General features: G+C 59.8%; 2 protein-coding genes across 6 annotated transcripts in view; one reads left to right on the plus strand and one right to left on the minus strand.

Moving 5' to 3' along the window:
- The first annotated feature begins 512 nt into the window (after window positions 1–512).
- LIMD2 (LIM domain containing 2) lies at window positions 513–4,794 on the plus strand. Of its 4 annotated transcripts, none has more exons than XM_081218848.1 (5): window positions 513–1,283; window positions 3,230–3,324; window positions 3,510–3,560; window positions 3,640–3,779; window positions 3,875–4,794. In XM_081218848.1, exons 2-5 carry the CDS (start codon window positions 3,283–3,285, stop codon window positions 4,032–4,034), a joined length of 393 nt encoding a protein of 130 aa, XP_081074974.1. In that variant the 5' UTR covers window positions 513–1,283; window positions 3,230–3,282; the 3' UTR covers window positions 4,035–4,794. The 4 variants fall into 4 exon arrangements, with proteins under 4 accessions (XP_081074974.1, XP_081074975.1, XP_081074972.1 ...); XM_081218849.1 differs by lacking the exon at window positions 513–1,283 and adding an exon at window positions 1,720–2,106; XM_081218846.1 differs by lacking the exon at window positions 513–1,283 and adding an exon at window positions 2,324–2,439.
- A 1,442-nt stretch (window positions 4,795–6,236) lies between these two features.
- MAP3K3 (mitogen-activated protein kinase kinase kinase 3) overlaps window positions 6,237–14,150 on the minus strand; it is a 63,245-nt gene continuing 55,331 nt past the window's right edge. For both annotated transcript variants that reach the window (XM_081218851.1, XM_081218850.1), the window contains 8 exons: window positions 13,938–14,005; window positions 13,633–13,725; window positions 12,806–12,997; window positions 12,099–12,247; window positions 11,347–11,478; window positions 10,731–10,860; window positions 10,189–10,366; window positions 6,237–8,991 (listed from right to left, as the gene is read on the minus strand). In XM_081218851.1, coding sequence (XP_081074977.1) covers window positions 8,763–8,991; window positions 10,189–10,366; window positions 10,731–10,860; window positions 11,347–11,478; window positions 12,099–12,247; window positions 12,806–12,997; window positions 13,633–13,725; window positions 13,938–14,005 — 1,171 coding nt within the window. In that variant the 3' untranslated portion in view covers window positions 6,237–8,762. The remainder of the gene's footprint in view (window positions 8,992–10,188; window positions 10,367–10,730; window positions 10,861–11,346; window positions 11,479–12,098; window positions 12,248–12,805; window positions 12,998–13,632; window positions 13,726–13,937; window positions 14,006–14,150) is intronic.

Genomic DNA, 14,150 nt, shown 5'->3' on the forward strand with positions numbered 1-14,150 from the left:
TCAAACTGCTTTGGGGCTGGAAAGGTCTGAGTGCTGGAGACCGGCCGCTCTGCAGTACCACTTATGGGCCACTGAAGCCCAGGCAGAAGAGGCTCCCTTTTGTCAGGAAAGGCTGTGGACGGGGTTGTTTTGGAACAGGACTCAGTGCCTCCTCACCGCTGGGACTCGTACTCCAAGAGCAGGTAACCTAAGACCCGCCCCGGCCCTTCCTGTCGTCCTGGCTGGCAGCCAGGGAGTCCGGGCCAGCGGGTGATTCTCACCTCGGGCCGCTGCGTGTGCTTCCCAGCCTGCACGCGCCCCCCAGCCGGGCCCCTTCCCCCACCAGTCTCCCGGGGTGGGTGCCCCTCTCTAGCCTGGGTACTTCAAATGTCAGATCAAGGAAGTGCCCCTCCCTCTTCCCTGTAGCTGCTTTAACCCGTCAAATGCCCTCGCGTTCCCTTTCCTCTGAAATTGTAACATCAGTTTTAAAAAGAAAAACAGAAAACCTCTTCCCGTGGGCAGTTACAGGGGTTGAGGGGAAGGGACTCGCACCAGCCGGGAGGGCCTGGGGAAACCTGAAACGGAGGGGGTGAGCAGGCCAGGTCACATTTATTTCCAGCCCTCTTGCCAGCTCGTTTTTTTTTTTTTTTTTAAGCCTCAAGTTCCCTTTTCTTAACACCCTCGGCGGCTTGTTTTTTTCCCTCTGATCTGCTTGCTCCACCTTGCTGTCGGCGCCCCAAGGGCTGATTCTGTGGGGGCCGCCCGCAGTTCAGCTGCGGGTCATCCTGGGCAGGGCAGGGGGGCCTGAGGCGCCAGCCAAGCGCTGCTCCTTGCCCCTCCGAGGGCTTCACGTTTCTTGCATCACCACGGCCCCCTTTGATCATCTGACGGCAGGTGTGGAAGCTTGGCTGGTAAAGATGCCCGTTAACAGTTTTAGAAGTTCTCACACACCCCATCCAGGGAGTTCGGGGGGGCTGCAGCTCAACCCAAACGTACATCTTCCTCCAGAGAGGGAGGGAGGCTGAGCAGAAGAGTGAAGCACAGCCTGGGCGCCCTGAGCGAGCCAAGGGAACAGCTGGGGGCTGGGGATGCCTGCCGTCCCGCTCACTCTCCTGCCAGGTGAGCACGATGAGCTGTTCTCTTCCTGACAAGGCTGTGGGCCTCGCTCTTGAGCCCCTAGTTCTACTCCTGCCATCGCATGGGAACAAGCTGTGCTTAGGGCTGTGCTTCGTGAAACAGCTTCCAGCTGCGACCGGGAGGTGGCTTCCCTGTGCTCCCCGCAGAGCTGAGGCTCTACCCCACAAGTGAGTGATGCTCCCTGGGACCCTTAGTGCCGTGTGCCGGAGCCCAGGCAGCCGGCTCGGCCTGGGGGGCGGGGGGGGGAGGGGGGAGGGGGGAGTCAGGAGGCCTGGCCTCTCACGCCAGCCCTGCCGCCCCAGCTTTGTTACTTGAACGAGTCACTTTAAATCCTCAGGCCTAGCTCCCTGTGTCAAATGAGGTTTGGGTGAACCCAGGTTTGCTTGTTTGAAGGATGGAGATCTCTTTCCCTGAAGGGGGTGCCGGCAGGGGCTGGGAGTTGGGGGGTGACGAAGCCCACAAAGTCCCTCCACAGAAGCGCTTTAGGACGGCAGCCTCTGGGCACCACAGCCGCAGGCTCCCGGTTTCCCTCTCTCCGGGGCGCCAAGAGAAGGCGCTGAGGGCAGGTGGCCAAGCTGACCGGACACGGAGACCCCGGGGCCCTTCGGCGCGGGCCGGGCCTCGCAGCCTCGCGTGGCCGGACCGCGTGCCCGGCCGCCCCTGCCATCTTCCCCGGCGGCGGGAGGACTCGGAGCCCGAGGGGGCGTGGGAGCCGCACGGGGACGCTGGGCGGGCCTCCGGGGCGGCCCCCGCGGGTCCTTCGTGCCGCAGGGTCCACGGAGCGGGGAAATGGAGGCAGCGAAAGGCCCAGACGCGCCGGGTTATCCTTTTCCGCCGCGAGGGCCTCGTCACGAGCGCCATTTGTCCCGCGACCCCAGTCAGCGCCACCTGGACTCGCCCCTGGCCCGAGGCCCGCGGCGCGGGTTCTCCAGCTCCGGTCCCTGCCTCTGTCCGGAGTGGGCCGACGGGGCGGCCGGTTTCGCGAGGACGGTGAGCGCGAAGGCCGAGGGGCGGTGCGGAGTGCTGGGAGAGCGGGGTCGGCGCTGGGTGCAGACAAAGGCGGGGGACGCCAAGCGAGGGGAAGACAAAGCGCAGAAAGGGGGTCGGCGGCGGCGCCGGGGCCCCGGAGGCGGCTCCGGGCGCTGCGGAGCCAATGGGCGGGCGCGGGGCGGGGGCCGGCGGGGGCGGCGCCGCAATAAGGCGGCGGCGGCCGCGGCCGCTCGGGGACCACAGGCAGCGGCGGCAGCTCGCGCCCGCGCACTTCTCGCACCCGAGGCGTTCCCCGGAGACCGACCCCCGCCCCGCGGCCCAGGCCGGGGCCCGGTGAGACCCGCGGGCGGGCCAGGGGAGGGGCCAGCATCACGTTCGCAATCCGGGCGGCCCAGGTGGGGGCTGTGGGCGCGAGGGCCGCCGCCCACGGGGTCCCGACGCCGAGCGCCTCAACCCGTCGCGCTCGCCCGTGGCCCCGAGGCCAGCGTCCGCCCTCCGGGTCCGGCCTCCAGACAGAGGCGGGGCCGAGGTCCCCTCGGCTGGACCCGCGGGAGTCCCGGGTCTGGGGTCCGGTACGCGGGATCGGGACGGCGGAGCTGGGTGCGCGGGCGGCGGCTCGGCCGGGCGGGGCGGGCGGCTCGGCCCGCGAGCGCTGTCCAGGGGCTGGGTCGGCCGAGCGAGGACCGCGCCTCGGCCCCGCGCCTCGGCCCCGCTCTGGGGAGGGTCGGGCCGGGGTCAGGCCGGGGCAGCGGATTCTGGCCGCGCCCCCTCCCCCCCAGGCCCGCCCTCTCCTGACCTCCCCTCGCGCCAGGCGGGGTCCTGGTTCGCGAAGCGCTCCGGCTGCTGCACGGAGCCCCTCCCCCAGCCGCTGCCAGCTAACTGTTCTTTCCCCGACACATGGTTCCACTCAGGGACCCCTGCCCCCTACGGAGCCCCGTGGGGGACGAGCGGGCCAAGGGGGAGGTGGGTGAGGGGCGGAAGTGGCAAGACCCAGGGCAACAGGAAATGACTTAGGGAAAGTCCCAACCGCGGCCCCCCAGCCCCTTGCCTGTAAACACCCCACCCCCACCCTGCGGGCTGGGGAAGGGCTTGTGGGGCCCTCTCAACCGACTTCCCCTTGCAGAACCTAGCGGGTGCCGCGGCTCCACACGGGGCCTCCATCGCCGCCAGCGAGCCATGTTCCAGGCTGCAGGAGCCACCCAGGCCACCCCCTCCCACGTAGGTGCTCAGCTGGGTGGGAGGGCACTCCATTCCCGCAGGTGTCTGGCCTGAGGGTAAAGGCGTGCCGAACTGGCGTGTTTGCCTGTCTCCCTTCCCCTCCTCCTGAGTGTCCCTGGGATGTGGGCTGGTGATGGTCTGGGGCCCTCCTCAGCTGACCCTGCCCCGCCTGCCCTCTCCCTCAGGAAGCCAAAGGTGGCAGTGGCAGTGGCAGCAGCGCGGTTCAGCGCTCCAAGGTAGGGCCCCGAGGCTGGGGTGTGCGGGAGGGCGGGCTGGTCGCGGGTCAGGCCCCTGATGGGGTCTCTCCCGGAACAGTCCTTCAGCCTTCGCGCCCAGGTGAAGGAGACCTGCGCTGCCTGCCAGAAGACCGTGTACCCCATGGAGCGGCTGGTGGCCGACAAGCTTATTTTCCACAACTCTTGCTTCTGCTGCAAGCACTGCCACACCAAGCTCAGGTGCGCCCTTCCCCTTCCCCCGCCCTGGCCTTCCTGACCTGACCCGACCCGACCCGACCCGACCCGACCTGACCGCAGCTGTTCTGCTTCTACAGCCTGGGCAGCTACGCGGCGCTGCACGGGGAATTTTACTGCAAACCCCACTTTCAGCAGCTGTTTAAGAGCAAAGGCAACTACGACGAAGGCTTCGGCCGGAAGCAGCACAAGGAGCTCTGGGCCCACAAGGAGGTGGACCCCGGCACCAAGACAGCCTGAGGCCCCTCTCACCGTCCACTCCCTCCTTCCTCCGTCGAGGGTCTGGAGCAGGCAGCGGGCAGGGTGGGAGAGAGGTTGGACTGGGCCCCGGCGGGGGCAGGGTGGGAAGGGGATGAGGCCGTCTTGCTCGGTCAGAGGGTCTTGGGGGCAGGGCTCTGCTCCGGGATTCCCTCCTTCTCCCTCAGTGGGTGGGGGGATTAGGGAACCAGGACTGGGCTTTGCTCACCAGCCCGCTTCCTGCTGCTTCCAGCCTATCCCACCTCACCCCACGGCCCCCTGGGAAGGCTCCCCAACCCAGCTTCCCTATCTAGGTGCCTTTTCTCCAGCAAGGAGTCAGCATGCCCCCCTCAGGGTCCCAAGCTCCCTCACTGCCACCCAGGGCCCTGTGTGGCCCCCACATCTCCCCATCTACCTCTGCCCTTAGCCTGGTCCTGAGCCATGGAGACTGCAGGAAGGTGAGCCAGGGTGCCCCCTGCTGGGTCTCTCCAAATGCCCACCAGGACCCAGTGGGGGAGGGGAGGGAAAGTGGAATAACCCCGCCCTCCCACCCGCCCCCACCCCCAAGGCGAGGCAGGGCGTGCCCATTAGGGCTTGGGACCATCCCACACCACGGAAGCAGCAGAAGCTGAAGCACCGGCCAGGCTGAGAGCCACAGAGACTGGTGGGGAGCTGGCAGGGTCACGTTCCCAGTCTTCTTCCATTCTGCCGGTTTTGACTGTTGTAATCAACCCTGTTTTAAACACGTTTCAACAGATCCTGACTCTGTATTATGTGGCCTGATGGGGGGTTTGTGGCAGGAACAGAGTCACCACACAGAAGTGAAGGGGGACAGGGTCAGCCCAAAGCACCCCTGGCCTTGATTGGTGGTGGGGGGCTAGTGGTGATGGGTGTCAGGGGAATGAACACTGGGCAGCCTGAGAAAAGGGGGTGCGCTTCCCAGCCAGGTCTTCATGCTGTCAAACCCAGAGTGTCTGATGACTGAACTCCACTTTGCCCCTCAGTCTGTGTTGCTTAAGCTCAGGCCGTCAGTGGGTAATGGTGCTGCGCCTCGCTGCACTTCAGTACGTTGGGGTACAAGACAATCCTTTTGCTGAGTCCTCGCCTGAGCCCCCTTTGCCCTGGAATTCAGGAAGGCATGGTGGGAACCAGCAGATCCAGCAATCTGTATCAAAGGTCTCCTAGTCTCTGTGCCCTTTCCCCATCTGTCCTCTTCCTCCTGCTTTTTCAAGCTCCAGGGAATGGGGCAGCCGTGGTCACCATCCCAAGCAGTCTAAGGAGGAACAGCTCACCTGCTCTTCTGAGGGGACAACAGTTTACAACAGAGCAAAGAAGGCAAGCTTGGAGGATCTAAGATCCCCCCGCCCCCACCCCCACCCCAGCAGAATACAGGCAGGATGTCTGGCTTGTCCTGCCCCAGACCCGACCATCCTGATTTCCCCCAACTGCCTGTGGACTATGTGAATTGGTGGAACAAGAGGGCAGACTCCTGGGGGCTTTGCTACATCCCCCCCATATACGTCCTTAAGGTCCTAAGTGACCTTATGCCCATAGCACAGGGCAGGGAGCTGGGCCTCAAACTCCGATAGCAGGTGGGCAGGCCACTGTGCTATGTTGCCCCTGGAGATGGCAGAGCTAACAGCAAGCAGAGTTGGCACCCCGAGCCTGGGTCCTCAGAGCGCGAGGAGGGCTGCCGAGAGCCTCACTCGGGGCAGGTCCAGCGTCCGCACCAGAGGCCTCAGATGGGGACAAGGATGGTCTTTCTCTGCTCCGAGCTAAGCAGCAGCAGCAGCAGCAGATAGCCCTGAGGGAGCCATCAGAGAGGTGGCTCCTGGAGGTGCCCGATCCCTGCCCTGCAAGGATACGACTCAGGTGAGTCCTTCCCTCGGCTGGGAAGACCAGTGGATGCCCCAAAGGTCCCAGGAATGAGCCGCAGTGGAAGTCGGGTCAGGTGAGCTGACACTGCCGCCTCGGGGTGGGGTCGGCTGTGGTAGAACCTCCTCGGCACGAGCTCCGAGCGGGGCGGGGGGGAGGGAGCCACTTGTGAGCTAGCAGGGGAACCAGCCAAGCCACACCATCCCAGGACCCCTCCTGGAGTCACTGCAAGTTCTCATCTGCTAAGGGAGGCCACACCCAGCTTCTCCCAGGTAAACACCTCTTCCCTCCACCCCCCCAACCAAAAGCACTGCCACGGGACCCCTGGGGTATAAATGATCCCTTTTATTGTAAGTAATGCACGACACTGGCCTGGCTTTGCACTGCAAGCCCTCGGTCAAGATATAGTCAAAATAACTATGGCTGCAGGTTCTTCTGCACGATCCACAATTCAGACACAGACACAGAGCTGGGGGGGGCAGGAGGGGCAGGAGGGTGGTGGAGCGTGGACTGTCCCCAGCCCTGGCCTCTCCGTGTCGGGCTGGCCAAGGCGGACATACCCCACGGGTTGATGAGCAAGTGGTGGCAGGCCCTTCCCACAGCCAGCCTGGGGCTGCTAAGAGACGGCCCTTCAGATCCTTTGGGCCAGGCCGCCTTAGGCCCCACAACTTTTCATCTAGATTATTTAATAAAAAAACAATAAATTAAAATTAAGCAACAGCTTGGTCCTGAGGATGCTGAGCCAGCATGTCCACAGTTTTTGGCACACAAAAAATCAGGGTCGTGGTTTTTTGGAGTGTAGGATTTGTTGGCTTGTTCGCAAATTCATTTTTAAAAACATTCCCTGTGCGGCAAGACCCCGGGGGTGGGGGGGGGGCTCTGTGAGAGCCTGAACCTGGGACACAGAGTCGTCTCATCTTGTCGGCACCGGCACCACGCCGTTTCCTGGTGGGGGTCAGGGACTGGGAGCGGGGGTGTGGGCCCAAGAAGAGTGCTACAGCCATCAGGACAGGGTCGTGGAGAGGCCGAGCTGCCGCTCGGCAGCTTTGGTCGAGGCAAGGGGCCAGTCCCCACCCTGGGCAAGAGCCAAGGTGGAGGCAGGAGCACATGCTCACTGTCTTCAGAGCGCCCGCCTGGGGGTGCCTGACAGAGACCCCTGGGGGAAAAGGATGGAAACAGAGGGGCCCAGGCCCAACTGGCACCGTGCAACACACATTCCTGCAAAACCAGCTGCTTTCATTTTCTCTTCTCTCTCTTGAGGCGTCCATCACCTGTAACAGTCTAGAATTGATATATATAAAAACCATCAAATATGATCTGAGATATAAATTAACAAGTACAAGGCCTCACATTACATGATGTGAAAAGGCTAAAAACAGCGATAGAAACTACATTCATAAAAGTGCATCGTCAACATACAACGAAGGCTTTGGCTTGTTCTGGTGCCCGTGGGGAAGTGGGCAAGCCTGGCAATGAGCTGCCTGGCGCTAATCCCCAGCTCCTTGGAGACGCCCATCCCTGGGCACTGGCTTTTTTTTTTTTTTTTTCCTTTAATGACAACTCCCAAGGAAACTGGGTGTTGGAGAGGGAGGAGCTCTAGCAATAGGCACATTTTTGGAGGGGAGGGGCCGGAAGAAAGGACCAGCGCCCAGGCTGAGGTAAATAAGGCCAACTCTAAGCTGCTTGGAGATACTGGCTCCCTGACCCCTGCTGCCATTCCTCCCCCGTAGGAGCAACAAGGGAAAGAGGCTGAGACCTCATGGGGATGAGCAAGGCTGGCCAAGGAGGAACAGAGCTTTGCGGTTTTGGACACAGCTGGTGGCATCAGAGAGAGCTCTGGCCTAGCAGGTCGTGACCCGCAGACAGCCTGATAACGGCTCCCCTGGCTGCCCTGAACGGCCCGCTCGGTCGCCAGCTGGCTCAGATGCCTTCACTGCGTTGTCCATCTTCCTCTCTGCCCCAGGAGGGGAACAGGTGCCAGGCCAGGCGCACAAAGGCCACGACCTTCAGCTCTTTCCAATCTGGCCCAAGGCCCAAGCCCAGAGCAGGGGTACTCAGAGCCCAGAGGGCACACGAAGTCTCCAGTTTAGAAACTGGGTACAGCATAAGAGTGACTCCAACTTGTAAAACAGAGACAATTGCATTGACAAAACTGGGTCTCCCTCTCAGTGGGGGCAGTTCCACATCTCAGGCCCCTGCTTGAGGGTGGGAGGGGGTCAGGGTCATGGGGGCAGGCAGGACAGGCTCCTCCTTCCCTGAATAAGGCAGCATAACATTTGCTTCATTCATCTTTGGTAAAGGAAAGGGACTGGCAAAGCTGGCCTGGGGCTCCAGGGGGGAGCGCAGCCCAGGCCTCCGCTTTCCATTGGCTGCGGGATGCTGGGCTTTACCTCAGGCTTCGGTGGGCTCATCCAGCCCAGAGATGCCCTGGTGGTCTCCAGACATGGGGAGAAGAAACAAAATAACACTCTGAATGAAAGTAACACTATTCAGACCCTCGTGTCCATCCTGTGCCCCCAGACTCCCTGGGGTCTGGTGCCGACAGCGGTGTCAGGACACAGTGCCGAGGGTGGGGCCCACGGCGCCTCGCACACTGTTGCTAGCCCCTTCCCCTCCAGGCTGAGCTTAGGACGCTGGAGCTTCAGGTCTGGCAGGCTGGGGGCTCCCAGTCCGTGAGGCTGCAGCCACCCTACCTGGCTCTGGGCCCCAGCAGCAGAAGGGCACAGACAACGCTGGCTGGACTGCAGCTCCGTGGTCCACAGCCTTGCCTGGGAGAAGCAGCAATTTTGCTGAGCCCCAGAGCAGCCCGTCACCCATGCAGCAGGGGGCGGCCAGCAACAGCGTGGCCTTGAGAGCTCAGTACACGAGCTGTGCAAAGTGGTGTGTGAGCAGCTCCTCGGCCGAAGGTCTCTGGCGGGCCTCCACAAAAATGCGCCTCAGGAAGTCCCGGCCGTGCTCAGAGATGTGGGAGGGCAGCTGAGGATTGGTGGGCTGGGTGGCAATCTTGAAAATGGCGGCCATGGCTTCATACTCTGCCCAAGGTGGTTTCTCTGTCAGCATCTCCACCACAGTGCAGCCCAGGCTCCTGGAGAGAGAACCCCAGTGTCATCCCCTCAACCTGCCCCAGGCTCCCAGCTGCCCTGCCCACTGTTGTGAAAGGAGGTGCCCTTCCCAGAACACACTGAGACAGGATGGGCCAAGCTGACGGCTGACACCCCTGTAGAGGGTCCCCAAGGCCAGAAGAGGCTTCAAAACCCCATCAGCTTCGTCCACGTGGGCTTCATCAACCTACACCCACCCAGGTGCTTCCTGACATTGGGGAAGAGAACCACTTTAGCATGTTCAGAAAGAGCTCTGAGGTCATGGTATTAGTTCCTGTTGCTGCTGTAACAAATTACCACGAACCTAGTGGCATAAATTTATTATCATTTTGGAGGTCGGAAGTCTAAAATGAGTCTCACTGGGCTAAAGTCAATGTATCAGTGGGATGGTTTCTTCTGGAGGCTCCGAGAGGAGAATCCATTACCCTGCCTTTTCCAGCTACTAGAGGCTGCCTGCATTCCTTGGTTCATGGCCCCTGCCTTGCGTCACTCCAACCTCTTGTTTCCTTTGTCACCTCTTACTGCTCACTCTGATATCCTGCCTTCCTTTTATAAGGACCTTTGTGCTTATACTGAGCCCATCTGGATAATCCAGGATCATCTCCCCATCTCAAAGTTCTTAAATTAATCTGCAAAGGCCTTACTGTCATATAAGGTAACATTTACAGGTAACATTTACTAATCCCTTTGGCATTAGTATGTGGACATCTTCAGGGACCATTATTCATCCCACCACAGTAACATTCTAAGAGGAAGTGATGCTCTCACAACTTTCAGGCCCTTTCAGAGGATGGACATGAAGTTAGGTAGAGCAGATGCAAGCCACCTGAGCACTAGGAGGGAGTGGAAGCCTGCTGCTGTTTAGAGGCAGATCCAGGCCCTCAGACTGGATCCTAGTTCTTTCAGGGATTTAGCAAACATCAGGGATGTTTTCCATGGCCAAGTTCTCAGTGATAACAAAACAGTTGCTATTCAGAGTTAAAACACAGCGCATCTGCTGTATGTACTGATGCAGGCACCACCACCTCTGCCCACATGGAGCCTGCAACCTGGCCTCGCTGGCCAGAGGTGTGTTCTCACTCCCTCCTGCCACACTGCAAAGCCCCCAAGCCTCATTCCTAAGTTGGAGCCGCTACAGCCCAGACAGGGAGATGGGGTCCCAGCACGTCCCCAGTGCTCACCACACGTCTGCCTTCCTTCCGTAGCCCTCACCGCTGATCACCTCAGGGCTCATCCAGTAGGGTGTGCCAGTGACCGAGCGCATGCCCGTGCCTGACATGCAGATGGTCTGCAGGCGCTTGCTGGCCCCAAAGTCCCCCAGCTTCACATTCCCAGCAGAGTCTCGGAGGATGTTGGCTCCTAAGGCATGAAAGGGCAGAGGCTGCAACCCTGAACCCCTGGGCACTTTCCACCATCCTCCCTCTCTCTCCCTCCCAGGTCAAAGGGCTGCTGGGGAGGATGGGGGGCTACCACGAATTAGACATGAACTGCACAGAACGAACAGGCTAGTGACGGGAAGCCTCAGCCCTACAGCACCAACTGTCATCACCACGGCCGACACCTGCAGAGCACCTCACGGTATTTTCCCAAATTGCTCAACTCATCTTCATGCCGATCCCCCAAGGAACCAATGAGGGTTCCACTTGTCAGAAAGTTCAAAACGACCCGGTCCAAAGTTCCCAGGTAACTAGGTCACGGGGACCACACAGCCGCCCGTGCTTACCCTTGATGTCCCGGTGAACAATCATGTTACTGTGCAGGTAGGACATGCCCTCCAGGATCTGCCGGGTGTATTTTCGGGTCACACTCTCTGTCAGAGCTCCGTAGGCCTTCAACTGGTCTTTCACTGAGCCCTAAAGCCACAGGAGTCAGAGGGAGTCACTGCAGGAAGGTGGTGGGAAGGGGCAAGGCTACTTCCAGCCCCCAGCATTTGGCAAAGGAGTGATTCTTCCGATCCCCATTTGTGATGTGCCAGGCACTTTGCTAGGGGCTGTCAGGCAGCTTGGAGAAAAGTCTGAGACAGTCCTTTCCTCAAGCAACGGATGACCCAAATCCAGAAGGGAGGTCTGTCTACGCCAGGTAAAGGCGCTACTTACTGGACAGTGCCGCTGCCCTGTAAGTCTCAGGTTAGGGTGGCCTGGGACACTTGTCACCCCGCACCGTCACTGCAGCCAGACGCAGGGCCTGCTGACTCCTAGTCCTGCCACTGCCTCCCTTTCCCCCCTGAGCCTCTGGAGTCTCAGGTAATCAGACCCATGTCAAAGGGACCCCTCCTCCACAGCCCCCAGCCCCAGGAGAGGTCCTCTCCTGTGTGTCCCACATGCAGCTGGGGAACATACCCCCGGCATGTACTCCATGAAGATGGTCAGAGTCTTCTCGGCACGGTCCCGCAGGCAGCCATAGTACTGCACTATGCGTTCGTGCTGCAAGTTCTTCAGCAACTGGATCTCGCACTCCAGTGCACTCACCTCCTAGGGGAGAGGCCCAGTTGTCACCTAGGCTTTCAGGGCCCTGGTTCCACCTGCCTAGGATCAGCTCAGCTTGCCCTAGTCAGTGGCCTCAGAGGAGTCTGTCTGCCTTGGGAACTTCAGCTGGAGAAAAGGGGGGACTCTCAACTGTTTGGCCCTTGTCCACAATGCTGGCTAAGCCTTGGGATGGTGGCATTCCCATGCTGGAAGACAGCAGACAGTGGGGTGGGAGACGGGTTTGTGGGTGCAACTCAACAGTTTAGATAACTGCTGTATTTGTCCACTCAAACTGGAATGAAGGTCACATCCAAAGCTAAGCTCCAAAGACAGGCTCCTTCCTGGTCTGAGAGCTGGGAGAGAGAGGCATCTGTTTGGTGAGGGTGGGGCAGGTACTGCTCTTTGTAGCACTGGCCATCACCTCCCAGTTTGGGTTGCTTGGTACTTTGGCACCAACTCAGTTCCTCATACCCAATCTCTCCCCTGGGCCAGGGTCAACAGCAAGGGAGCCTGGGAGGAAGAATGATGGGAGAAGCAACCTGTAGCATCTCGAGCAATCTGTGCAACGAGACAGGTATTTTCTTGAGAGGGAGGAACTGGACGTCAGACCATGGGGAAGGCAGTACCTTGCTTGTCTCAGGACTGTCTGGGTCAAACTGGACCTGCTTGGAAGCAAGTTCTCGTCCTGTGTCCACATCATAGCACAAATAGACCCTGCCAAAGGCACCCTGGCCCAGGAGCTTCCCCCGGCGCCAATTGATGGGGGCACTGGGAGCTACAGGAGAACAGAAGGAAAGAGCATTAGAGTTCGTGCACTTAGTTACCGATATCCTGCCTCATCCTACAGAGGCCCGAGCTGCCCCCTCACCCGGCATCATCACATGTCTCAGCATAGCATCTCCACACCCATCTGGAACAGGCTCAGTGCCCTGGTCAATCAGACCTTAAGGCCCAAGGCCTGAGAAGCAGAGGATTGGCTAAAATAGTGGTTAAATGTTCATGTGAATTGATTAAATACCTTCATACTTCCAAGGCCCCCAAATATCTCATAATATCTCATTATGGATCTCATTAGGGATTAAGGAGACTGCTCTTCAGTTTAAACATGGAAAAACTAAAGGCCAGAGAGAAGTGGCTTGTCACACAACAGTGGAGTGAGGACTAAAGTCCAGGGGATCTGCTGCCCACCCTCGGGCTCTTCCACTGGGTGCGGATGGGCCAGAGCTGCCAACTGCTGAGCCGAACAGCCCCAGTGGACCCGCTGGCCTCCCGCCCTGCAGTTGGTCTGAGCATCCCCTGGGCAGCCTCCACCTGGCCAGGGCCCACTCCTCACACTTGGTTGGCACGTTCCTCTCCTGCACAGAGAGGGCGTTCTCACTGTCCGCACTCCGCAGGCGCCCTCGGGGGTCCAGGTACTGCACCGCCAGGCCCATGTTCTCGCCATTTGTGCTCAGGGAGCGGCTGGAGGGCACCAGGGTGAACAGGTTGCCTTGATGACGTCGTATTCGGGGAAATGTTCTTCTGCCTGAAGGGTTGCAGGGGCCAGAATAGAGCAAGTCAGACCCCTGGCCACAGGCTGAATGTGCAAACCGGGCCATAACAGCAGCTCCAGTTGGGTGAGCTCTCTAGAACCTATCTGCCCTCCCACCTGACTCGTGTCAGAATGGCTAATGTCTCAAGCATCCTGAGAATCAGGACAAAAGCAGGAATTAGCAAGCAGCCAGATGGTTTAGGGAAACCTAGCCAAAGCGAAAGCATAGGGCTGGCCCCTATGTCCTACCTCACTCGCAGGGCCAATCCACGGCTGATCTATTTTCCTTGGCATCCTAACCCTAAACCTCTGAGGAAGCTCCATTCCGTTTGCTGCGTGAGGCAGAAGGGGGCGTTGGAGAGCTGGCGCCCTGGAGCACGCTGTGCACCCCAGACAAAGGACAGAGTTGCTACAGGCAGCATCAGTCTACAAATACCAGCCTCGCTCTTTTTTTTTTTTTTTTAAAACCCTGACTCTACTGCCTCAAGCCTGGGCACAGTTACTCAGGAATAAAGGAAACATGGGGCCAGGAGTGCCTGGGCCACCCGCTCCAGTGGCTTTTCCTGGAGGAGCTTTAACCACGTCCCTTCTGACGTGGCCAGCAGGGGGCAGGGTGGAGGCGCACTCACCATCATTGTAGTCCTTGTGGTGCACGGACACGTGGTAGCGCCGGGGGTAGGTTCCACCTTTGACCCCTTTGTCATAGAGCTGAGTTTCCCGATCTGAGTAGGAGAGAGGAATCACTGGCTTCTCGACAGGCCAATGTTAGTGATCCATTTAAGCCTCTAGGTCACCTGAGACCTCAGAGCAGCAAGCCCGAGGAGAATTAAAATACAGCCCTGGCTTCTCTTCCCAACTCAGCCATCAAAAAGCAGACTGCCTGCAGCCCCACCCGGACACCCCGCAGTGCTCACCCGGGCTCTGGAGAACTCACCCGAGAATTCCTGTCTGTTGTCTGGGAAGCTCTGGGCTCGGGACATTCGCGATTTCCGGAAGGATGGGCTAGAAAAACAAAATGAATCACAAAGTAGACTTCAGGGTACCTCCAGAGCAGCTCAACAGGGCAGAAGGCAGGATACTCACACAGACTGCTTCTCCTAGCTCCTTCCCACACATGTCATTGCATGGTAGGAAGCAGAGTCGGAGA

The sequence above is a fragment of the Mesoplodon bidens genome (assembly GCF_964165515.1).
Source record: "Mesoplodon bidens genome assembly, chromosome: 19".
NCBI classification, from domain to species: Eukaryota; Metazoa; Chordata; class Mammalia; order Artiodactyla; family Ziphiidae; genus Mesoplodon; species Mesoplodon bidens.